General features: G+C 37.7%; 1 protein-coding gene across 9 annotated transcripts in view; it reads left to right on the top strand.

The window, feature by feature from the left end:
• The window catches only part of plce1 (phospholipase C epsilon 1), a 172162-nt gene that overhangs the window by 109927 nt on the left and 37062 nt on the right, over window positions 1–25173 (top strand). For 5 of the 9 annotated variants that reach the window (XM_031905943.1, XM_031905946.1, XM_031905944.1 and 2 more), the window contains exons 5-11: window positions 2543–2688; window positions 3434–3692; window positions 4893–5101; window positions 6843–6875; window positions 9575–10247; window positions 19500–19682; window positions 23604–23721. In XM_031905943.1, the coding sequence (XP_031761803.1) occupies window positions 2543–2688; window positions 3434–3692; window positions 4893–5101; window positions 6843–6875; window positions 9575–10247; window positions 19500–19682; window positions 23604–23721 (1621 nt within the window). The remainder of the gene's footprint in view (window positions 1–2542; window positions 2689–3433; window positions 3693–4892; window positions 5102–6842; window positions 6876–9574; window positions 10248–19499; window positions 19683–23603; window positions 23722–25173) is intronic. The other 4 variants (XM_031905947.1, XM_031905945.1, XM_031905950.1 and 1 more) reach the window with 1 other exon arrangement.

The following is a 25173-nucleotide window of genomic DNA, read 5'->3' as shown; positions in this document are numbered from 1 at the left end:
ACACATGTGGTGTCCTGTTATCCATCATATAAGGGTACAGATATGATAACCATAACAACCTGTCTGCTTGGCATTATTAGCAGTTATAACCGCGAGTAGTTAATTTGTTAAGACATAACAGTAAGCTCTTAAGAACATGAAACCATCAGATATCAACAACGTTTGTTTATGGAATAGTGCTGTGTGTCATGGAATGTTTTGTTTTTGTCTGTGATGTTCCAGTGCCACACTTCCACCTTATATGGCTTGGCAACTTGCCGGGAAAGACAACATTAGGTTTAATGATTTTGTCTTTATTTATTAACCATTGCATTCACAGCACTCATACAGGGGGAATAAACCTTCCAGCACTGTTGCTCAGCTCAGAGATTTATGGACATTCTCCCCAACGTTATCAAAAAGATTATCAGTGGTTTAAACACAGTGGGAGCTATAGTCTGGCCATATTCTTAATGGGGAAAAAATCCTTCCTGAACTTCATGGCGATCGGAAACATTCCCTGGAAGCAATCATAGTTAACATGAATTAAGACAATGCTGACTCACAAGTTTATACTGTTTAAAGATACAGAAACCACAGTATAACAATGCATTTAGGTACACATCCACATTCAGTCATAAATAGATAATATGAGAACATAAAGAAGAAAACTCCTGACATTTTTGCAAAATATGCAGGGTGGGTAGGATGCTTCTACCTGCTCAGTTAGGAAGTGAGTGTTTCTTCCTCTGACATCACATCCCTCTCTTTCTCCTCCCCCCGGCCCAGCTTTCTCCTGCCTTAACTCTTTCCTTCTCACCTAAGGCAGGGCTGTGATGTCACAGGTAGGGCCACAACATCATATGATGCTGATCGCCACGTCAATGTTACTGAGTCCTGCCTGATTTTTCTAATTAGGGAAGGCAGAAGGCAGGAGGTTTTGACCCGGGCAACTCTTCCGTAAATTGGGCTGTCCGGGTCAAAACAGATGGCAACCCTATTTGGAAGTCTGTATTTCATATATAGGCACCCAAAGGCCTGTAACTAGGGCTGAAGCTGTAGATGGGCGGCCCTCAGGTTAAAAAAAAAGTGCTTAAGAAGCTTCCCCGGCCTGCCACTGTACACTTGCAGCTAAATTCAGTTGTGGAGCAGAGGGGAGGGAGGTATCAGAAAAGTCCATGTATGCATCCTTGGTAAATGGGCGGGAAGAACTGGCCCAAAATACAGCCCTGTTTTTAGCTCTAAGGGGCACAAAAAAGATACCTTTAGGAATGGTTTATATCCTACTTAAAGCAAAAAATAGTTCTTATAGGACCAAACAGCAATTAGAGCAATGCAATAGCATTTTAATGGAAGGCTCAAATGTCCTTTAAGAACAGCTCATTTATTTTTAGAAATCATATGGTTGATATTCATGGGTGCATGGTTATTCATTTATGTTGCTTTTGCCCTTGTTATCAATAGGAAGAGATGTATAACCCTAACTTGGATCTTTTGCAAAATGAATCAGGCATCTACATGCGCCCATGTCAGCTAAGGCTGTGATTATGTGCCGCACTCTTGCAGCTTTATGTTCATTACTTTGCTTTCTGTGCTCACTCTGATAATGTTATTCATTCTGGTACAAATTCAATTGGTTAAATTACTTTTCTTTTTGTTGATTTTGTTTCTCTTTTGTTTGTATAGTATTTATAATTTCTAAATCTCTTTCTGTGGTAATTACATGTTTTTAGAAGTGTCCCTGAATTTGGCTAGCAAAACAGAACGGAATGATAATCCCTGCCTGAACAATAGTTCCTTGCTCCTTTACATAAATCCACTTGTGCTAATGAAGTGATATCCTTTATTAACCTGGTTGCCAACAGAGGGATTATATTCTGCAAAAATATGTCACACAGAAAAATAACAATTGTTAAAGTCAGCAGTACATAAAAGAAATAGAAATCTACCCTATTTAGAATTAATCATTGCCTTTCATTTCATTTTTTATATGGTGAGGATTCTGTAAAGCTGAACACTGTGTGCACAAAGAATTAAAGCCATAATCACATGTTCCTATGAAAATCCATTGGGGGGTGTCCGTATTGCTAAAAATGACCAAGGACAATATTTTTTCTATAGAAAAGTGCCCCAAGCCACCCCAGCCCAGTGTCAACACCCCAAAATCTTCAGAATCTGAGAAGAGTCACACTAGGCTGGAGGTAGCTTAATCCTTCAAAAGGCTGCAGTTTTCCTTTATACTCTTATGAAAGTCTATGGAAGTCAACCTCAGCACAGTGTGACCACAAGAAGGACATCTTGGAATTCCTGAACTCTCGTGCTTTTATATAGTCATAAAACTCCTCTGTGATTTATAATATACGTATTATTACAATAGGGGGCACATTATTTCCTATATCTAAATTGTTTTAAAAAGTTTGCCATCAATTCTGTGACCAGAAACATACTACTAGCCCTGAATTCAGAAGGCAAACAGCTGGTATGCACATAAGTTAGCAACTATTAGTATGTTAGGAATACATTGCTGTTCAATGACTAATGAGTTCTGTGCTTGTCATTGAAGGTTAGCTCCTGGGTCACATGGCTGATTCTAACGGCAGGATCTATGGAGGAGAAACGAGAAGTTTTCTCACACGTCGTTCACATTGCAAAGTGTTGCTGGAACATGGGCAATTACAACGCTGTCATGGAATTCCTGGCAGGCCTCAGGTACTCTTTAAATTAAGAAGAGGTAAAAGCAGCTATTATAAACACGAGCTGGCTCCGCGTCAGATATGGTTTTAAATAGCTATGAATCAGAAGAGTTTTGCTCATTGTTTATAAATAACCAGAGTAGGTCCTTAATGTTTATATTGTCAAAGGAGTGATGTTTACTCGGTTGAAATATTAAGTAGAAATAAAGTAAATCTGAATCGTGCAGAAGCATTGATAGGGATGGAGAGCGATGATGAACACATTTAAAGCCCTCAAGGTTATCAAAGTATCTCACAGTTCAGAAAAGATATCTCTAAATGGCTAAGTCTGTTAGTCTCTCACCTCAGTGCTTGCAGCTTAGAGATTACCAACCTTCCTTATTTAAAAGAGCACCATGTTGTTACAAAGACGCCACTTCTTTCAAACCAATAGGAAGTAAATTGCTTAATTTCAACCATTTTCATACCTGTACTTTGCCAAACTACATGGCCTTGCCAGGCAATCGAAGTGTTGTTATAATTTTAGAGGTACAAATGATTTCTAAATAGTTTATTATCAAAAACAAACATTATTCATATTATATAGCTTTCCATCCTGCAATTATTTATATTCAGAATATATGTGATTTGCATTCAGTGGCCATAGACAATCACAATACTGTCCAAATGTAAATGTTTTTTTGTATACTTTGATAAAAGAACTGTCACTAGAACTTTAATTCATTGAGTTCATTTTTTTCTGGTTTTCCTATTCGGATTAGGACAAGAAAAGTTCTAAAAATGTGGCAATTTATGGATCAGTCCGACATTGAAACGATGCGCAGCTTGAAAGATGCAATGGCACAGCATGAATCCTCATCCGAGTACAGGAAAGTGGTGAACAGGGCCCTAAATATACCTGGCTGTAAGGTGGTTCCTTTTTGTGGGGTCTTTCTAAAGGAACTCTGTGAAGTCCTTGATGGAGCAGCGAGTATCATCAGTCTGTGTCCTCAGTACGATGCTCAGAGTGAAACACTGGAGGTACTGGAACTGCATTTGAGCTTACTACACATCTAAACCTGCCGCCATCTTTATATCTCTTTCCACCTCACTTGCATTCATTTTGTCTTGCCCTCATTGCTAGATGAAGTCAGTTTCAAACACCTCTAGCACCAGAACTCATTATTTATAGATCATTTTCATCAGTTTAATCAATGGATACTACAACATTTCATAGGAAATATCAGTCCTAGTATGTAAGTTCTAAAAAAATAGCTGATATTTTTTATAGTATGCAAAATGGTCCTTGGATGAAGGCTTCTACTGCTACAACGGAACTTATATAGATAGTTACATATAAATGCATATACCTTGCTTTTATTGTGTGGCATTACCCTTTAAAGATCTGTTATTTGGGTGCACAGAACCTGATAATGTGAAACAATAATTTAACAGTGTTGCAATATTAATAACATAGTACAATCCCATTTGCATGTAAAGATCCTTTCTGTCTACTCTGGCTATCACATGTTGGCAGAACATTCTTGCCCTAAAAAGCATCTCTACTGCCTCCCTAGTTATAAAATTATTTCATCACTCCAAAACACACTTTCTTACTCACCTCAAGGCTAGACATGCTCCAAATCCTGGAACTGTCCATTTAAGCAATTAGGCATGTTGACTAAATCACTTGACTGTCCCTTTTTCAGTAACTGTTAGTACACTGTTTGATTTTCAGATCCCTTTTTACCAAGACACACAGATTTCAGTAACTCCACATTTAATACAAGTGTTTATGCAACCCAATGGCTTAAGTGCACTTACGGTTTTGATTGTGCTCATTGATTGAAAAACATTGGCCTAATAATGCTTTATTGTCCTTCAACCATAAAGCATTTGTTTAACTAGACGTTGGTATGTTAATTCTGAACATTTTTAGCTCAGGTTGTGCATATTGCATATTTCTGCTGAAAGTGGGTTTCTACAAAGAAAAAAAATAATAGAGGAAACTTAGATGAACTTTATATGATAAGTACTAACACTAGCACTACATTTGTATCATGTTGTGTTTTAAATTATGTCACATACAGAATAAGACCTATGTTTTCCCTCTTGGCATTTTCACCTCAAATGAATACCAACACTTAATATTCTCCAGCTAGTATCTATACTATCAATCTCTATTATCTATAACTATCAATTTATCATCCTATGTGTACTCTTGTAACATTTCCAATACAGTTTGTTTCAGATTACAATGGGCAAGACAACTTTCTCCAGCGAATAGGGAAAGATGGATTAAAGAACACAGAGAAAGAGTCCACTGTGAATAGTATCATGCAGACAATTCGTAGCTGTAACCGTAGCTTGGAATCTGAAGAAGGAGAAGACAATCTCAGCGATGCCGGGGGTATCAGGAAAAGCACAGTGATGGACAGAACTAGATTTCAGTAAGCACTCTGCCTTTATTTTCTTCCTCATTGTACATTTGTATTGATTGTGATTGTCGGCTGTTTGCATCCCTTTGTCTTTGGAGGAGTGGGAATAGACAACTGGTAAATTGTGTTTAGCAATTGTATCTCTTTTAAAATGTGGTGGTAGGCACCGATCTTTACATTGTAACAGTAAAAGATGTAGGCGATTAGTGCAGATCTTCATGAATTGTAAAGGAATATACAGGTATACGATCGGTTATCCGGAAATCTGTTATCCCGAAAGCTCAGAATTACAGGAAGGCCATCTCCCATAGACTCAATTTTAATCAAATTATTCAGTTATTTTGAAAATTATTTTCTTTTTTCTGTAATAATAAAACAGTACCTTGTACTTGATCCCAACACGGAATCCATTATTTTTGGGTTTGGCCAAACCCTGAATCCTTTGTGCTTGTGCTTACATTTTTTTTTCTGTGACCGAAAGACACGTGATTTTAAGGATTTGGATTCAGTTCGGCCAGACACTTGGATACGGCCAAATCCGAGTCCTGCTGAAAAAGGCAGAATCCTCACCAAATCCCAAACTGAATCCTGGATTCACTGCATCCCTAATCCCATTTAACTTGCAATTAATCCTTATCAGTGGCAAAACAATCATATTGATCTTATTTAATTAAATATTTTTTTAGTAGACTGATAGTATAGAGATTCAAATTACAGAAAGATTTCTTATACAGAAAATACGAGGTTCCAAGCATTCTTGATAACAGGTCCCATACCTGTATATATGAATATATATATGTCATTTTTGTTTAATCAGGTCCATTCTTAAAATATTATGTCAATTAAATATCTGGACATTTAAGCTATGCCCCTGACCCACACTGGCCACACCACATCCCAGGTAGAAATGCCTTTGATCCACCTTAAACTGCACCCACTTTCAAGACACTACTTGATTTGGGAAAAAAGCAGAGTTGTGCTTTGGGCATCTACTTCCTTTGCTCTCCCTGGCACTGATTGCTAAACAGGAGAATGTGCACAGGACTTCAGCCTGTTCTACCAACATAGATGCTCCTTGTTAGCAATTGCTCCCAGAGAGCCAAGGACAAGAAGTGAAGAGATCAGACATGGGGGTTGTCTACCCTGCTGTGCAGCTCTGCCTTTCCAGTTCAGGTGCTCAGAAGAGTGGGGGGCCTTAACAGGGGCTCTATGGTTAAAACATGGGTTTAGTTCTCCTTAAATATATTATTCAAATTTGATTGCCTGCAGGAAGAAAATGATGCCAGTCTTCTTTGATTTAAACATTTATGATAATTAAAAGTGACATTTGGTCCTAGAGAAGACTGACCGGCTATTCATATTGGTTCATGAAATACAGTTAGGGTTTCCTGCCCTGTCTGCTTATTTCATTTACCTGCTGATCTAAACCTCATTTTACTGAAATAATTTCTTTTCCTAATAATATTAAAAGCATCTGTTTCTGAGTTAAGGTATCCTTAGACTGTAAATGCAAGATTTGGTCAATTGCAAGAAATCTGTATCTCACTGAGAAACACCCTGGGAAGAAACATTTGCAGCAGTTGCAGGCCTTAGGCTTGTAGTAATGTGCCATGAGCATCTTTTTATATTTGATGTATTTTTAAACACAAAAAATGTGCACTTTATAGATAGAAAATTATTTTAATGTCTAAAAGGGAAAATATATGCTCTTTTTGCTCATATTTGTTTTGTGTTCCCAATGTTTGATATGTAGCTCCAAGAAGGTCTATGAGCCAAACCGGGTTCTGTAAGTTACCTGAATTGCATTTAATGGCATCAGTTTTTCTTTGTGATATTCATTTAATAACAATGGAGCACTGTGAATATGAGTTGACAATGCATGCCCAGTACTTAAACATATATTGATTACTGCAAGAGATTCAAAAGCAACCAAACAGCCATATATGCTGTGTATAAGCAACTTCAGCTGCTGTGTTTACTCTTGATGCTTTATTATTGTTATTTTTATTGTGCCACCCAATTCTCACTGAAGGCATTAACAGGTTGTCTGTCAGTAGAGCAGGAGAATAGCTGCACAGCAATATATGACTTGGCTTTAGAACCATCTAATCCAGTGGTTCTCAACCTTCCTAATGTCACAACCCTAATACAGTTCCTCATGTTGTGGTGACCCCCAACCATTATTCCTAAGACAATCATAAATATGTGTTTTCTGATGGTCTTAGGTGACCCCTGTGAAAGGGTTGTTCAACCCCCAGGTTGAGATCCACCATCTAATCTATGGTGCCTGCCAACCAGGTCTGACTACTGGCACCACAGATTTCACATTAAATAGGGTTACATTATTTTTTTTTGCACTGCACACCTAAACTGTGGTGCTTCTGGGTCTCTGGTTTTCATTAAAACTGTTTCTGCACAGCACTTTATCTGGCCTTGGGAAGTTTGATTAGAGTGTAATATGGGCAAACACTGTAATCTTAGGGGCCTATTTATTATGCTGTGTAAAACAAAATCCACCGAAAAAACAGTGTAAAAAGCTGTGTAAAATAAATGGACAATTTTGGGTCCAAGATTATGCCATTATTTCACGTAAGTTCCAGCAGAAAAAAAAAAGTCACTATTTTTTACAAAGCATAATGAATAGGCCACTTAGTAAGTTGGATAGCTGGTGCTATCTCCAATAACAACTGGAATTTCAATGCTGGAGCGCTAGTGGGTGCAAAGGGTAGAGTTTTGGAGAATGTTTATTTGATGTATTCCTGGGAGTTGCTATTAAATATTTACATTGGGCCAGAATAAATTGAACCAGAAACTTCATTTTATGGTGCATCATATGAAAACTCCATTAAAATCTATGGAAAAATCTGGTATTGAATTAGGAGATAAGGCTTTCTCATTATGTGCAAATTGAGAGTTTTTCATTTTCCTGCAGTACTTGTAAATGTGCTTTTTGGCCCTGGTGTAATGAATGTGACTATAAAACAGGTTGCTTGTTATTGATATCCTCTGCATGACTTTGGGCTGTCCCACTGCACCCCTTGCTCTCTAAATGAGTTGGTGCTTTTACTATTAAACTGAGCAAATATCAGCTTCTCAGGGGGTGAAGTGGGACAATTAGTTGAATAACTTCTGTACAAGTGGTGTTTTTTTATTGAATAGTATATGTGAGTGGATTTGGTTCAACATATTTAATTCTACAGTCATACTAAATATATTATTTGCTTTGATATAAAGGAGCATTTTATAAGAACAAAGTTAAAACTCATTTACCCCTGTGTCCTAAAAAAAGAGCAAACACACTATCTTTATAATCTATAACATATACATGATCTATTTCTAAATAAGCTCCTGCATTTGGGGCTTTAAACAAAAAGATATATTGTGGTTGACTGTGTATGTCACTATAATAAACATATGCGGTGCATCTCACCACCCACCTTCCATACTGTTCTAGGATCTTTATCCTACTATTTACATACCTATGCTTATTACTTCTTTCTTCATATTTTCATTACCAGTTTTCATTTCATTTTCCTATGCCTCTAATATCCATTCTTCATGTCCCAATCTAATATCTCACTTTTCACCAACTGCACTCTACTGACGTTCAATATGTTTCTTTCTTATACCCTTATACCCTCTCTTCAGTTCTCTTCATCTCTCCCATTTCTGTGACTTTCTGTTTCTTCCTTTGTTCTTCACATTTCACTCCATTTTCCATTTTATGTCCTTCTCTTCCTTCCATCTCTTTATTCTCTTCCCTTTCCATTCTCTCTTCTACATTCTACCTGTCTCTCCAGTCCATTACTGTTATGCTTGCCACTTATTTTCCAGTTGTCTCGTATGCTTTTATTGTTAAGTTTTCTCATTTGCTGAACATATTTATCCACTTCTTTTCTGCACTCTGCTTACTGTCTCCTCTTTCCACAATTCTTTCTTTTCCTTCACTCCCCATGCATTTTTGCAAATGTTCTCTGCTTTTATTTACAAGTTTGATGATGCCAAATGTTCCACATTGCCACTTGTGAATAATAATGCTCAATTTTCAGATATGGTATGTTTAGGCCACCTTTTTTATATGGATATTTTATACTGAATTGTGGATTTAAAACATAGCCAATATCAAGTGAGCATTCACATGGTTCATATTCTTATGCGTGGGCCCTGTTGACACAATTTTATTAGTAGATTTCTTGATGCAATGTCTCTATCTATACATCTTATGCTCCTTCATATATAAGCAACAGGTACTGAAATGCTATTGTTTTCATTGTGTTTTCTGTTAACCATCACAGTTATGAATTGAGATATCCATAGGATTTTGTATTCCTGGTTATGATTGCCTGTCAGTGGGATATTCACTCAAAAACAATTATTTCCATAATGAGAAAAAAATGTAAAAAGTGTTTTTTGAATGGGACGGGGGACATCTGTAATCTGAGAATTATTATTGCAATTATAATATATGTTTGTTTTTATAATTAGGTTTATTATGGGAGATTTATCTGACTCTGAAAGTGATATCTTTGAACAATCAAAAGAGTGGGACTTGCATAGGAGGGAAGAGCAACAGAAGGCATTCAGCCATGGAACAGAGCTAATTCCCTGGTATGTGTTATCCATGAGAGCAGATGTCTATCAGTTTCTTCAGCAAGGAGTGACTGTCATCCGCTATGACCAGGAGACACACATTTCTGTTCGTTGTTTCCTTCAACTCCAACCAGACAACTCCACATTGACTTGGACAAAACCAACCACAACGTGTCTTGCAAACACTAAAAATAAATTAGGAACTGTAAGTAGCAGTGCGGAGATTAAATTTCAGTTCCTTGCCAATGCTGGAATGAATGGACTGGCCGAAGGATTCTTGGACTTATTCTCTGTAAAGGCAGTTTACATGGGACATCCGGGAATTGATATGCACACTGTGTGTGTTCAAAACAAACTATGTAATATGAACCTGGAAGAAAATGGTGTCACATTGCTTTATGGGCTGCACACTACTGACAACAAGTTGCTGCACTTTGTAGCTCCGAAATACACAGCCAGGACATTGTATGATGGACTCCTGGAGTTAACCAAAGCAGTAAGGAAGATAAAACGCTTTCCTGATCAGAGATTACAGTGGTTAAGGAAGCAGTATGTTAGTCTCTACCAGGTAAATACTGTAATTACATGTATCCTATACTGCTGTCTATCTCTGTATGTAATTGACTTTAATCAGGATAGCATTGCCCCAAGGTGATTAACATAAGAATGCCCGAGAGACTTATTTACTAATATTCTAATCTCTTCCTGTGAGTATTTGAGTAAAAATGTCATTTTAGCTCTAGTGTTGTTATTTTTCCTATTCATAAGAAGTTGAATGAATTCTGATGCATTGGCCCATTTATCTAAACAGCCAAAGCTTTGTAAATGTGCCAGTTCCTTAAGGGCTCTGGCACATGGGGAGATTAGTCGCCCGCGACAAATCTCCCTTGTCACGGGCAACTAATCTCCCCGAACTACCATCCCACCGGCGAAAATGTAAGTCACCGGTGGGATGGCACACGCTGCGCAGGCAATTTCGGCAAATCGTCGAACATTGGGACTCCCCAGCTTAAATTTTTATAAATCTGGTTCTAAATAACTTTCCTTACATTTTTGATGGTTCATTTTTGCGTGTGCATGATGTACAGTTTAACAAAGTGTCTTGTAACTGGCGGTAAGTCTAAAGCAACTGACGTTAAGTCAAAAGTGACTGGCGGTAAGTCTAAAGCGACTGGCGGTAAGTCTAAAGCAGTGATCCCCAACCAGTGGCTCGGGGGCAACATGTTGCTCCCCAACCCCTTGGATGTTGCTCTCAGTGCCCCCAAACCAGGTAGTTATTTTTGAATTCCTGACTTGGGGGCAAGTTTTGGTTGAACAAAAACAAGACTTACTACCAAATAAAGCCCCCTGTAAGCTGATAGTGTGCATAGAGGCTGCCTAATAGCCAATCTTAGTTCTTATTTGGCACCTCCATGAACTTTTATGGTGCTTGTGTTGCTCTCCAAGTCTTTTTACTTTTGGCTGTGGCTCACGAGTAATAAAGGTTGGGGATCCCTGGTCTAAAGCATCTGGTGGTAAGTCTAAAGCAACTGGTGGTAAGTCTAAAGCAACTGGTGGTAAGTCTAAAGCATCTGGCGGTAAGTCTAAAGCAACTGGTAGTAAGTCTAAAGCAACTGGCGCTAAGTCTAAAGCATCTGGTGGTAAGTCTAAAGCTTAACAAGAGTCATTTTGAAAACATTTTACCAATCATCCTAATTGGGATCTTCTTTTCAGCTGAAGAACTGCTCGGATGAGTGGACAAAAAGAGTACTCAACAAGTCAAGATGCTTTGGATTATCATAACTGATACTTCATATATCTCATCTTTCCCAAAAAATGTGGGAAAGATCCTGTGTAAATAACAGGGAAAAGGTTGGCTTTCTGAGTAGAAATTTACAATTGTTAGTAAAGCTACGCCTAGGATTGCTGAAAGTCAAAGAAAATGAAAGTGATTTATGTATAAAGGAACAGGTTACATAGTAGATAACAGATAAGCTATGTGGTGTTTTACAGAGCTAATCAGTTATCTGCTATGTACCCTGTGCCGTTTAGCTCAATTGCAAGTTAAATGGCTGTCCCCATGACAACAAACCAGCTTATTTATATAAATTATAGTAGTGTTTCTGAGGCAAACACACAACTTTTACCAGTGCAGGGCAACAGTTCATTATATTTGTTACTTTTATAGATTTTTTTGGTGTTACTGTTCCTTTAAGTGGCAAAAATAATCAAATGACTAAATAAATCTAAGTAAAGGGCAAGGGAATTACTGTAGGTGGTACATTTATTGCACTGGTGAGATGTTGGGTTAGCTGGCAGCCCCTTCATATCACAAGCTACTACCACAAGCCGCGAATGAAAGGCACACTACAGTTGTTCCTTGATTGATAGTTCTATAGACATAAAATCCACGGAGCTGGAGATCCCTGGCTTCCTATCCAGACTATCATAATCTCTTCTAATAAATATTTTCCACCCTATCCCTTCTACACTATGGTGCAGGAATGCAGGGCATTAGGATTTATTGCTTTCTCTGCTGCTGTCATTGTGGGTCATCTGTCAGATAAAACAAACCTCACTATTCCTTGGGCTTTGTTTAGTAATGAAGAGTAACTATATATCTTTACAAAAAACATGCTTCTGGATAAGGAAGTTTATTCCTTAAGTGAGTCAGGCCCACGAAACCAAACCCCGTAATAAACAATGGCTCTAAAAATGAATAATGGCTTTAAAAATGAAGTGAAGTGAAAAGGTAAATAGGCAAAAAAAAGAAGAAAAACAGTGGCATTGGATATAAATGTATATATACTGTAAATACATATCCTCATGATGGTGTACTATCGAACATATTTATATATTATATGCATTTATATTCATTTATTTTTAAAATGTTACGGCTCATTTATGACCACAGTTGTGGCTGTGAAAAGATGGCTTCTCTTTTGCGCTTCTGTATAGTTGCGCTTCTTGATGGTGCGTCCCTCCTCCTGTTGCTCGACGGTTCCCACAGCAGCCAGCATCAATATGCACAGTGGTCTCGCACCTAAAGATTGTTGTATCCAAACTCTAATTTCCACATGCACAGATCTGAGCAAACTCTTCCAAATTATTTATTTCATTTATAAATGTATTTATACTAAATGCAACTGATTTATGAACCTATGTGCAAATGTTAACCAATAAGTCACTAGCTCTAAATAGTTTGTTAGTTTTGAATTGTTTTCTACAATTTAGCCTAATAACTGATAGGCACCAATGATTTGGCTCCAAAATTAAGGTGCTCCAATGATATAAAATTTTTTTTTAATAAATTGCCCATTTTTTCTAAAAGCCAGTTTTAATTGGACTGTGTTTTTTTTTCAATTAACTTCAACTTATATATAAGATAAACTGGTATGAATTTGACCGGTGGGTGAAGGGCCCACCAGGGCTACTGCCCCAGGGGCCTTGCACCCCCCAAGGTGGATATAAAAAAAATTTAATAAATTGCCCATTTTTTCTAAAAGCCAGTTTTAATTGGACTGTGTTTTTTTTCAGTTAACTTCATAATATTTATATATAAGATAAACAGGCTACCGCCCCAGGGGCCTTGCACCCCCCAAGGTGGATGCGTCTCGCTCAGGGGCCTAGCCACTGCCCGACGTCCTCCCCTGTTCGCGCATAAGTGAAACACGTGAGGGGAGGGACACCTGTGGGCGAGGGAGTGCTGACACGTTAGGTCTGAGCCGCCGGGGCCCATTATGGTTGGGGCCCACCGGGTTTTTTCCTGGTGTCCTGGCAACCTAGTCCGACCCTGGATCTTTTACCTGGAAATCCATTATCCAGAAAGCTCTGAATTACAGAAAGACAATCTCCCATAGACTCTATTTTAGTCCAATAATTCAGATTTTTAAAAATGGTTTCCTTTTTCTCTGTAATAAATAAACAGGACCTTGTACTTGATCCCAGCTAAGATATAATTAATCCTTATTAGAGGCAAAACAATCTTACTGGGTTTATTTAATGTTTAAATGATTTCTTAGTAGACTTATGGAGGTCCAAATTATGGAAAGACCTCTTGTCTGGAAAAGTCCAGGTCTCAAGCATTCTGGATAACAGTTACCATACCTGTATACAAATATTTTAAGAGCACTTGTCAGGCAAAAAAACAAAAAGTTTTACATTTGCAGTTTTTCTACCTATTTGGCTATTAATCACAATAGACAACATTTCATAAAATTGCTGCTTTAAAGAGCTTAGAGAATGAACATATAAGATGCTTTAACTAGTAATGTGCTTGTATGCGCTCACAGAGACCTGCACACACGTATATATTTTTAAGCCAAAACAAGGAACATTGCACATATATGGAGAAATTTTCATCTGAAGCGCATAACAAATCATCAGAGACATAAATAAATCCAGTTGTAAAATGTACATTATACACACATAAAAGTCTGTCATTAATTTTACTGACGTAGCTAATCTTATTTAAAAATCTCCCCGCTGCTGAGTTTGAAGACGCTACAGACAGCAATGCAAATATGTATTAAAACTTTCCATTAAATCTAAGCTATAAAAAAAACACTGTTCTTTTTTTTCATTTTATACAATAACATTACAAAACTTGATTAATGTTGTTATGTTAAAAACATAAGACAATTTCAGTCTCTGTACTGTACAAAAGCAAACATCTGATGCACATCTATGGGCTATAGGCTTGCAGCAAACTTTGCACCTTACCTTCATATATGGTTACAAATGGCAGGTTTGGTTTGCCTTTCCATGGCCCCCACAATGTTTTGGAAAAAATCTGTATGCGTTGTGGTGGTGCAACAATTAACACATTTTACACATGGGACCTGTTATCCAGAATGCTTGGGACCTGGGGTTTTCCGGATAAGGGGTCTTTCTGTAATTTGTATTTGGATACTCTGTCTACTAAAAAATAATGTAAACATTAAATAAACCCAATATGATTGTTTTGCCTCCAGTAATGATTAATTAGTTGGGATGAAGTACAAGGTACTGTTTGATTATTACAGAAAAAGGGAATATGCTTTAAAATGTGGATTATTTGATTAAACTGGACTCTATTGGAGATGACCTTCCAATTTCTCAGGGCTTTCTGGATAACAGGTCCCAGGTGTACTATAAAATGTACCTCTCAATACATTTATTAGCCCACCATGGGCTGGAAAATGCAAATAACTGATAATTATAAGTCCAAAATTACAGAATTACAAAAACTGATAACACACACCAAACTCAGTTATATGAAAATTAGATTAATTTGATACTTTCCCATGAAGATCTAAAACATAATGAAAAAGTCTTCTAAAATGTTCCAAATTATTAATCTTTGTGAATCTACTGTTCTTCGGATTGACACTAAACAGGTTGATCAAATGGTACGCAGGTAGAGACCGGAGGATGTGTGTGTGTATATATGTGTGTATTTATATATATATATATATATATATATAGGAACTCGAACGGGCCGCTCCACACAGGACTTAAGCACATTAAAGAGATTTATTAACAAATTATAACAAAAACTGACGTTTCGGCTGGTATCCCAGCCTTTCTCAAAGTTACAAACAGAGCGGAGAAGACATAGTTTGAATATTATCATTTGGAATTTTTGTATATTTTCTCTTTTTTGTATTTTGGACGTTTTGAATTACACTCGTTTGGCAGTCTACACGTCACATTTACGTCATGATTTCTGTTTCCCGCCACTTGTTGTATTTAGGTCTGTTTCACTATCAGTTTTGTAACTTTGAGAAAGGCTGGGATACCAGCCGAAACGTCAGTCTTTTGTTATAATTCGTTTTTTTAATGTGCTTAAGTCCTGTGTGGAGCGGCCCGTCTGTTCGAGTTCCTGTGCATACCTGTGAGGACTGCACACAGACAAAAAAAAATTTCTGTATCGTGAGTGCCCTACCTATGAATGCTGTATATATATATATATATATATATATATACATATATGCATAGAAGAAGGTTGGCACTCACGTATACAGGACCATCATAGCCTGGGTGCAGGTTCAAAGTGAAGCATAAATAATCTCAAAGAGGAATCCGCACTACTCAGGTCTTATGTCCAATATTTAAAGAAATGTATCAAAGGGAGACTGACAATTTGACCCACCTTTGAAAAAGACCCTAGTGGGTCGAAACATCCGTCTCCCTTCAACAATTTTATTTGATATTGGATATAAGACCTGAGTAGGGTGGGTTCCTTTTTGACTGACACGAATGTCAGTCATTTATCAAAAGATCCTAATTGCAAAAGCACGAACGAAATACAGACAAAAAACACAGTCTTCAGGCTGAAGATTTAACCTAAATCAAACATGTTTTATTATAAATTGACTAATATAAATATGCCAGTGGTTGTTGTGGCCTTAAGTTCCTGCTGTTTTAGTATAAGTAAGGTAATTTATGTAATTCTTTATGGATAGGCCAAGAAGGAAGGACATATGAATGGTCTGATTGAGTTGGAGCAGGGTGGCTCTGTAGTACTTTTTCAGCATCTTCATTAATTTCCCAGTGATCCCTTGTGGTTGGTACCAAGCGCATATACAGTAGCATATGGGAAGTATTGCTATACTGTACATGAACACATTCCAAAGACAGCTGCAAAGGACTGCTGGGAAGTGCATGTGTATGGTAGCGTGGCGCTCACAGGGCTTTTAAAGGGTCTTATTATGGTGAGATTTTTGGTTCAGGGGCCAGAAGAATTGGATCTGCCCACACATGGGTAGGCAAATGTATTAAAAGTCACCCTCAAACATCAATCAGATCTTTTAATGTATGCCCAGCCAATTGTGACATTCTGATTGAAGATTATTTTACCCAAAGCCATCCCTTTTGTTCCTTGCATTTATTCTTCCTTTAAATTCTTTTTACCTATTGAATTACATTCTTGAACCATCTCTAGGATATTGACCTGATCTCAGACAGAATTAGTTTTGTAAAGCATTCATTGTTCTATTATTATTGACAATCTTTCGATCCCTACCACTCTTATACTTTTCATGGACATGGGTCAGAATTATGTTGTACAAAGGTAATGATGCTTCCCACTCAGAAACTAATACCAATGCATCCATAACAGTTTCTTAGAACGACTTGCTGCTTCCAAGCACCACATTGGTGGTGAACACATTCACTGATGGATTTCTTTCTATACATTATTGATCCAGCTGTAGGTGCCCTTAATAAAGCATTGAGATGCTATTTACATGTTCCTGGAAATGGTCAGTGACCTATGAATAGAGTATATTTTTGACCTGACCAAGTTACCCATAGCAGCCCATCAGATGTTTGATTTCCTTGGTTTTACTGTAGTAGACCAAAATAATAGCAATTGCCGTTGGTTACCGGGCCATGAAAAACCTTTGCTTTTGTTACTAAATAGCCCTCTCTTTCTTCAGAAATATATTAGTAATATAACCTTTCAGAACAACATGATGTGTTTAATGTATTTTCCGTTAATGTCAGATATTTTGATGCTTTGTAAATTAACTACATTAATCCAAAGTCCTTGTACATAATGGTACTAGACAAAGCAAATACAAAGCATTTAACAGTACCTTTGCCCTGGAATGACTTTCATTTTTAGACTCGTGTTTGGTTGATTTCCTTATGCTCCATTTCATACCTCGTGTCTAGGCAATGAAAAGATCCAGATCTCACACAAACACACATATATATCTTTTACGCAATTTGAAAAAGAAACCACCTAATTTAAGGGTAAATATTTAGCCGATGTTAAACACAGAAAGCTGCACTTTATATTTATTTACAACAGAACATGGTTGTTATAAATGTGTTTCCATCATAGCTTTAGAGGATAAGGACAAGGTATATGCACAAGATCCTTTGTTACAGAATAGGAACATCTCCAGTGTATATCATTTATCCACAGAACCTCCTGGCCTCCTAAAGCATAATGTTAATTTCTATCTGTTTAAGAAATTCTATATATATATTTATATACATGCAAGTGCAGATGTCATCTTAAGCATTAATCTGTTTTCTCATTTTTAAATACTATTGTTTAGCTCTGTATTGAACGAGTTTACATTCACAATATCAGAAATATTTTGAAACTTACCAGTTCTTCATAATACTGCAGTTAGCTTGTGGTTATTACTTTCTGATAACATTGATGTTGCTCAATAATACCAGAGCTATTGCACCTTCCTAATGTACATACTCAAATATCCAACACACAATGTAATACTGTTCTTTTACCAATGACATTTACTTTCCACTTGATATCTGAGAAGGTTTGTGGCTAGGTCCAATGCCCAGATCAAGTTCTGATGAGCAAATGAGTTAGTATTGCATAAACTGAGCTTGTTTTGTGTCTCTTCTTTTACGGAAATGTTCCATTATCAGTGTTTCTAAAGTAAGATACACAAATCACACCAAAAATAAGTCTGTGGAGTCATTAAGGGAAGAATAAAAGGGTCATGTAATGCAATTGCTGTTGTATTTTGGTTGCATTTAGGGGTGTATTTATTAACATTGCAGACAAACATTTAGCGTTTTCAGAGTAGGGTTGCATCACCAGATACAAATATGGTACGACTACTGACACAACCAGCTGTGGGAACCCTGGAGCTATCACCTGGTCCTGGGTGGTGGTAGCTCTCAGATTACCCAGCATCAATAGGTTTAGTTACACAACCTTTCATCAGATGAGGCAGGATGGGTGCTTTGGCAACTATACAGAAGTGCAGTAGCATGTTTGGACTCTAAGGGACAGATTTATGAGATTAGAGAGCACCACAGAAAAACGTACCCACTTTCTATTCATTCCTATGGGATTTTTAGAAGTGTATCTAATAATGGATAAGATAAATACGCTTTAAATAATCCAATAGGAATGAATAAAAAAGTGGAAGAGTGTTTCTGCGGTGAGCTCTAATCTCACACTTTAATAACTTTGCCCCTTATTGTATGTATGTATATGTGTATATTTTTATTTATATAGTGTTACTTATGTACACAGCACTGTACAGCAGTGAATTGATAGAATAAACAGGGGGTCCTTACTATAATATATATAGAAATATAAAGTATGATAATAAATACAAAGTACAGTTGCATTAAATATTGCTCAGAGCCAAGTGTCCAGGAGACAAGAGGAGGTTCCTGCCCCATAGAGCTTACAATCGATATGGGAGGGTAATTTACAGACACAAATAGGAGGGTATTTAGTGCTGTAGGTTACAGTGGGTGACACTGCAATATAAGTGCCAGTTCTCAGTGAGTGCCCCAAGAGGTAGCCTTTAAGTTTAGTTCTGAATAAATTACATCAATAAGGTCTCTCCACTGCATCCATTTGAGAGCACCCACACTTGTGTGCATGTTCATAAGTGGCCCCTTTAGTTGCCCCTATAATGCAGCAACATTTATAATTTAGGATATTGCTGCTTTAAAATACTGCTACACTTTTAAGCAACCTGTGGGTCCAAAAACTAAAAGTAATGATAAGTAATGCAAGACATCTCATAACCCACCTATTAAATGCTAGAATCAGACTGTATCCCACTGCCCTAAACTCCATATCTATATCTACTCTGCCTGAGACACAAATGGAAGAGAGAAGTAGGAAGAGGAAAAGGATCTTATATCCAAAGTTCATCATCTCTCCTCACACTGACTCTGCTGTAGAACAGAAATAATACAATACAATCCCTGTGTTTAAGGCCAACTTAAAATAAAAGTTCTGTATCAACTAGTTTTTACATTCAAACTGCTGGATTTGAATTAAATATTGTTATAATATGGTTTCATACTAATGATCCAATTAATCATTATGCTCGTTTCTTTTGTTCTTAAGGAGGAAAACAGATTTGAAGGACCAGCTTTGGCACAAGCTATTGAGCTGTTTGGAGGGCGACGCTGGAGTACGAGAAACACGAGCACAGGGACCTTAACCAAAAGCACAGAGAAACCAAACGTGCAGAGGAATAACACTCTCGGCATCAACACTGCCAAGAAGAAGAAGAAAGTGCTTATGAGGGTACAGAACTGTAGCGATAAAACTTGCTGAGACAAAGTCTGCGTCACTTTTAGTCTTATCAAACCATACCATGTAGCACTAAATATATAGAAGTAAAAAAATTTTTACATGTAGAACGATAGTTGTAAGCTTTATAATGTGACTGATTCATATGGAACTTACAGCAACTTTTACTACAGACCAAATGCCATGTTTATTCTCAGCATGTTGGGAATTTTATCTGCCAAGTCACAATGCTGCCACCATTTTGTGGCATACATCACTTTTGAGAACAGGGCACTATCCCAGGAGGAGTTTCAGGGGGTATTCCTTGGGGGTTAAAAGATCTTATTTAGAGAGTCAGTAAAAAAGATTCTGTTGTGTGGCCCAGTAAAATCTACATACATAACAGCAAACAACTGTGAGCCACTGTATAATATTAGGCTATAATACACAAGATCAACATGTAGGGCAGGGGTGGCCAGACTTGTCATGGTCGCAACTGACTGGAAGTATGGGGAAGTGCGGCGTGAATGCGTACGTACGTGACACAGTGTACTTCCGCATTAACGCAGCACTTCAGCATCCCTGGCTTGATCGCAGTCCACCAGAAATCCACGGGGGATCGACTGGTGGACCGCGATCGACGTATTGCCCACCCCTGATGTAGGGTATATATGTTTAAGTAGAGGTTGGTAAAACTCACCAATAGAAACATGGGGTCTGGGTGCACATTCCCCAGACCTGCAGCTTGACGAGATTCAGAATACATGGCAGGCACTCACACACCTTTAAGTTAACTTTTAGTCTGTTATAGAATAGCCAATTCTAAGCAACTTTTCAATTGGTCTTCATTATTCATTTGTTTTTGAATTATTTGTCTTCTTCAAACTCTTTCCAGTTTCTAAATCGGGGTCACTGACCCCAGCAGCAAAAAAGCTATTGCTCTGTGAGGCTACAGCTTTATTGTTATTGTTACTTTTTGTAACTTTCTTTTTTATTTAGTTCTTCTCCTATTCATATACCAGTCTCCTATCTAAACCATTCCCTGGTTGCTTAGGTAACTTGGACCCTAGCAACCAAATAGCTGCTGAAACGCCAAACTGGAGAGCTGCTGAACTGAAAATGAAATAACTAAAAAACTACAAATAATAAAATATGAAGACTAAAGGTCCCAATACAGTGGCAGATCCGCTCGCTTGGCGGTGTCGCCAAGCGAGCGGATCTTCTCCTGATTTCCCCCACCTACGGGTGGGCAATATCGGGAGAATCCAGAGTAATCCAACGAGCCGATGTGGTCCCCGATTCGACTAGATTTTCTAACCAACCCGATCGAGATCTGGACGATTTGAGGCCAGATATCGGTCGGGCAGGCCTATTGGAAGTGCTCATACACTGGCCGATTAGCTGCCGAATGGGTCTAAGGGACGGATATCTGCAGCTACTATCGGCCCGTGTATGGGGACCTTAATTGCAAATTGTCTGAGAATATCACTCTCTACATCATACTAATACCTAACTCAAAGGTGAACAACCCCTTGAATGCCAGCTTGGGGGATTTGTGAGTGTCTGCCATATATCCTGAAATACACAAGAGCCACAAATAACCTTAGAAATGCTATTTGGTGATGCTGTCAAATTTGTGTATTATAATAAATTATATAATTGTCCTGTTTAAGAACATGAAGATGACCATGAAACTCTGGGCCCTGTGTAAAAGTGATCTGGTGACATAAAATAATTTGCCATAGTTCAGTAACTACAACCAGCCAATTACTGTACATTTTTTACTTTCACTATTTTCCTGTATGTGGCTGAACAAAGTTAACCATTGATTGGTTGTTATGGGTTACCAGGTACAATATTTCCCATTGCCAGTAAATGAGCCAGTGTGACTTCTATTATTCTTCTGTGTTAACTACAGTGGGTGAGACTGAAGGGCTCATTCTTGACCATGGGGGGGGGGGGGTTGCAAGAGCACCAAGGGGCCCCAAGAGCATACCACTTAATGCTTATTCTAGGAGCATTTGCTGATTAAAATCCAGCACTCAGTGATGAGCGCAGTGGCAGAAGGCGCAGCTTGGGGAAGGTGGTAAAGACAGGGCCCTGATGTGTCTGAATGACATACAAGGTACAAAGCAGGTGTGGGACACGAGGGGCACCAACATCCTTCCCCTTGCCCGCCCTTCTCTAATACAGCACTGACTAACGCCGTCAGCATTGTATTATGGATCTGGAGAGTGATGGTTCCCTAGAGACAGTTGAGAGGGAGTAAAGATTACATTAATATGACTCCATCTTTTTCTAAATCCATTTTTACACATTTTTCTTTCTGTATCCTATTGATTCTCCTATTCTAACTACCAATAATACCTTATGGGACCACCTTCTTCATTGTAATATACAGAAATGCTTTGCAGGCGCCTCTGGGTGACACATTGTTTAAATCAGAGCAAAGCCTGGAATCAAAGACTTCTAACCCCTACAGCAGGATCAGTGACACTGGAAATCCTAGCAGGATTATTATAAAACTCTCATTTCTTTGGGAATAAATTTTATCTATAAAAAAAAAAGATGGCTACTTCAAAGCAGAGATGGATAATAACATGCTTTTCTTTTTATTTACTTTGCTGTCAGTGTGGGAATACTTTACAAGTTCCTCTCAGGTAGATGCAGATATTTCTTAGACAGTAAGAAAAACTGAGGTACTGCGTGGCCCTTAATAGTCAGGAAAATATTCCCAGAAGTGTCACGGCTGGGTTTGATAGTTCTTTTATCTGACTACTGAATGCTCCCACCTGGCAAACATGCAATAGCAAAAAGATCTGCTTGTCGGGTGAAATGTATTTTAACATTTCTGAACCACCTTTTTAAAACTACCTGATGTTTTTTGGAACTTATAAAGTAATTATACTCTATGGTATCACTTAAAGAGCTGTCAGAAATTCAAAGTAGCTTTTCGTGAAGATGGAAAAAGCATTATTCCCAAATGTTTGGTTACGGAGTAACAAACAAAGATTGCCCTTGTTCAGTAACCCATGGCAACAATCAGTAGTTAAGTTTTATTAGTCTAGGGTAGTTATGGCAATACAGTGTCTGCTGGGCCAATGAGTGGAGTGTAGATGGCCCTTTGGCAGGTTTGACTGTTTAAATAGTTTGATATACAAAGTCTGTCAACACATGGGTCATCAATAGTGATGAGAGAATCTGTCCCAACAAATCCGTGAAATGTGTTTGTTGCGCGATTTTTTGGACGTCTTTTTTTATGCAACCGTGCCTATTTTTACACGCCCGCACCCAGTTTGACGCGACCGCAACTTTTTTTGATAGGTGACAAATTTTTCCGAGCTTCTCTAAACAATTTGCCAGTGGCGAAATGCTGAAATTCACTGCGAATCCATGCCTGGTGAAAAAATTCGCTCATCACTAGTCATTAATCATCTCATTTCTTCCCCAATCATCATGAGACGTACAGGGTAGACATGTTTCAGGGAGCAAGTCCTTTATCAATTGTGAATACAGTAATTTAATTCTCACAGTGTTAAGTACATTGAGTACCACCCCTACTGACCATATAGCTCTGAGTTCAAAGGTAACTATAATACCCATAAACCCCTAAAATTATGATTGATGTCATCAAAGTGTTCTATTAGACCTTTATTATTTTTCAATAAGCCCATGTGAATTTCATAAGATGTTTAAAATTGTTTCATAGTCTCATAAAACTTTACTGGAAACTGCCCTATGAGGTTTCTTTCCCAGGGTCCAAAGTATCTTGTGATACCAAACTAAATTAGAGCTTCATTAACATTATGTTTAGCACCAACCACATTAATGATTGTTTCTAGCTCCTGTATGATTAAATAGATGTTTAATTTACATGCAGTTTAAATATATTTTTGCCACATAAGTCAAGGTTTGCTATATACCCTGTGTTTTCAGGGCGAGAGTGGGGATGCAGCCGATGATGAGATGGCAACCCGCAAAACAAAAAGCTGCAAGGAAAGTCGCAGTAGAAGTGGCTCTGATCCTCCAGAAATCGATGAGCAGGAAGAGCAAGGTGGGAAATCAGAAGTCTTTGTCAGTATGCCTCCTGTATAACTAACCTCACTTGGGACCCATTGGAAGCCACCAGTCTATGTCATAATAAAAAAGAAATGGTTCACTTTTGCACAATATAAGTATGAAACAGGAAAACTGTTTACACAACAAGTGATTCATTATAGGGACACTATCATCAAAAAGAGGATAGTACACACCGAGGCCTCATTGCTAAAAATGGTTTAGGATAGAAGTGTAAATAATACAGGTATATAAGATCTACTAATAAACTATTGAAATACATCCAGCAAAAGCCTTTTGAACTATCATTTCTGGGAAGAAAGAGATAAGAACTTTATAGAGTGGTAGCTACTAAGATCAAGAGCAAAGCGCTCACTTGGGCATCACTAGATTGGAAGCCCTCAGGCAGGCCTGGCAGGATAAGAATCAATACTAAATGATGCACATTATTTTCAGGCAAAACACTTCTTATTTATAGAGAGTTCCTTTATGAAAAGCTCTTTCTAAAGGCAACTTCTTGGTTCTGCACAAATTCTTGTCCCTTCTCTTCTGCATAGTTTCTCCATATGTGCCAAGCATGCCAAGCAAACAATTTATCGTCTGCACATAATAGTTAAATAGTTCTTTTAAAAGTACTTAATAACCAGTGAAAAAGGCTGCTTATTTTATAGTTTGCACCAGTGCACTGTGCATGTAAGAAAACTTGTTAAGAAAGTTGTAATATTTTTGCCAAAAAAAATAACAAAATAACATTTTAACAGTATTTCAGTGTAAATGAAAAATGTCCAATGAAAAATATTACATTGATAAATGGGAATTTTTGTTCTTATGTATGTGCTTTTTAAGTGACTTTTATGACATTGTAAACCCAATTATAATGCTGTCCCTCTGTGCCCCCTAGTTTGGTTATAGAAGTTGAAAAACGTAATTATAGATGCAAGAAAATTCACTACTGAGCGTTATACTGACCCAAAATCTCTTTATAAGTGAAGTGACCAATGAGAATGCTGATTCCCAGCCCTGTGTCAGGCCTCTTCCTGTTATCTTACATATAGAGATAATTATGTCATTTTTTTATTATGACAATTGAATCAGAAATGGGGATAAAGGACAGACTTGTTCAGTGATAGGAAGCTGTGCTTAAAGTGTTCAACTCCAATTGCAGGAACAAAGAACATGGAGCCAGATTTATGATGTGTATTAATGGCATAGCTTCTCTTTACTCGTATAAACACACAGCAGAAGTTTTTAGATATATATTTTTGGTTCTGATTTCACTTTGAGATCCAACATTTAGTCAGGGCCCTTGAAGGCTATAACCTAAATTACAGACTTTAAAACACAGCTGTTTCAGTAATTTAGATGGGGTTCCAAAAATAATATGGCAGAAAAAAAAATGTTCTTATATCTTCTCTGGTCCCTCCGTTTCTAAACGTTTAGCTTTAAGGGA

Source organism: Xenopus tropicalis, chromosome 7 (genome assembly GCF_000004195.4).
Source record: "Xenopus tropicalis strain Nigerian chromosome 7, UCB_Xtro_10.0, whole genome shotgun sequence".
Classification (NCBI taxonomy): Eukaryota; Metazoa; Chordata; class Amphibia; order Anura; family Pipidae; genus Xenopus; species Xenopus tropicalis.
Note: the sequence above shows the minus strand (reverse complement) of the source record. Positions and strands in the feature narration are given on the sequence as shown.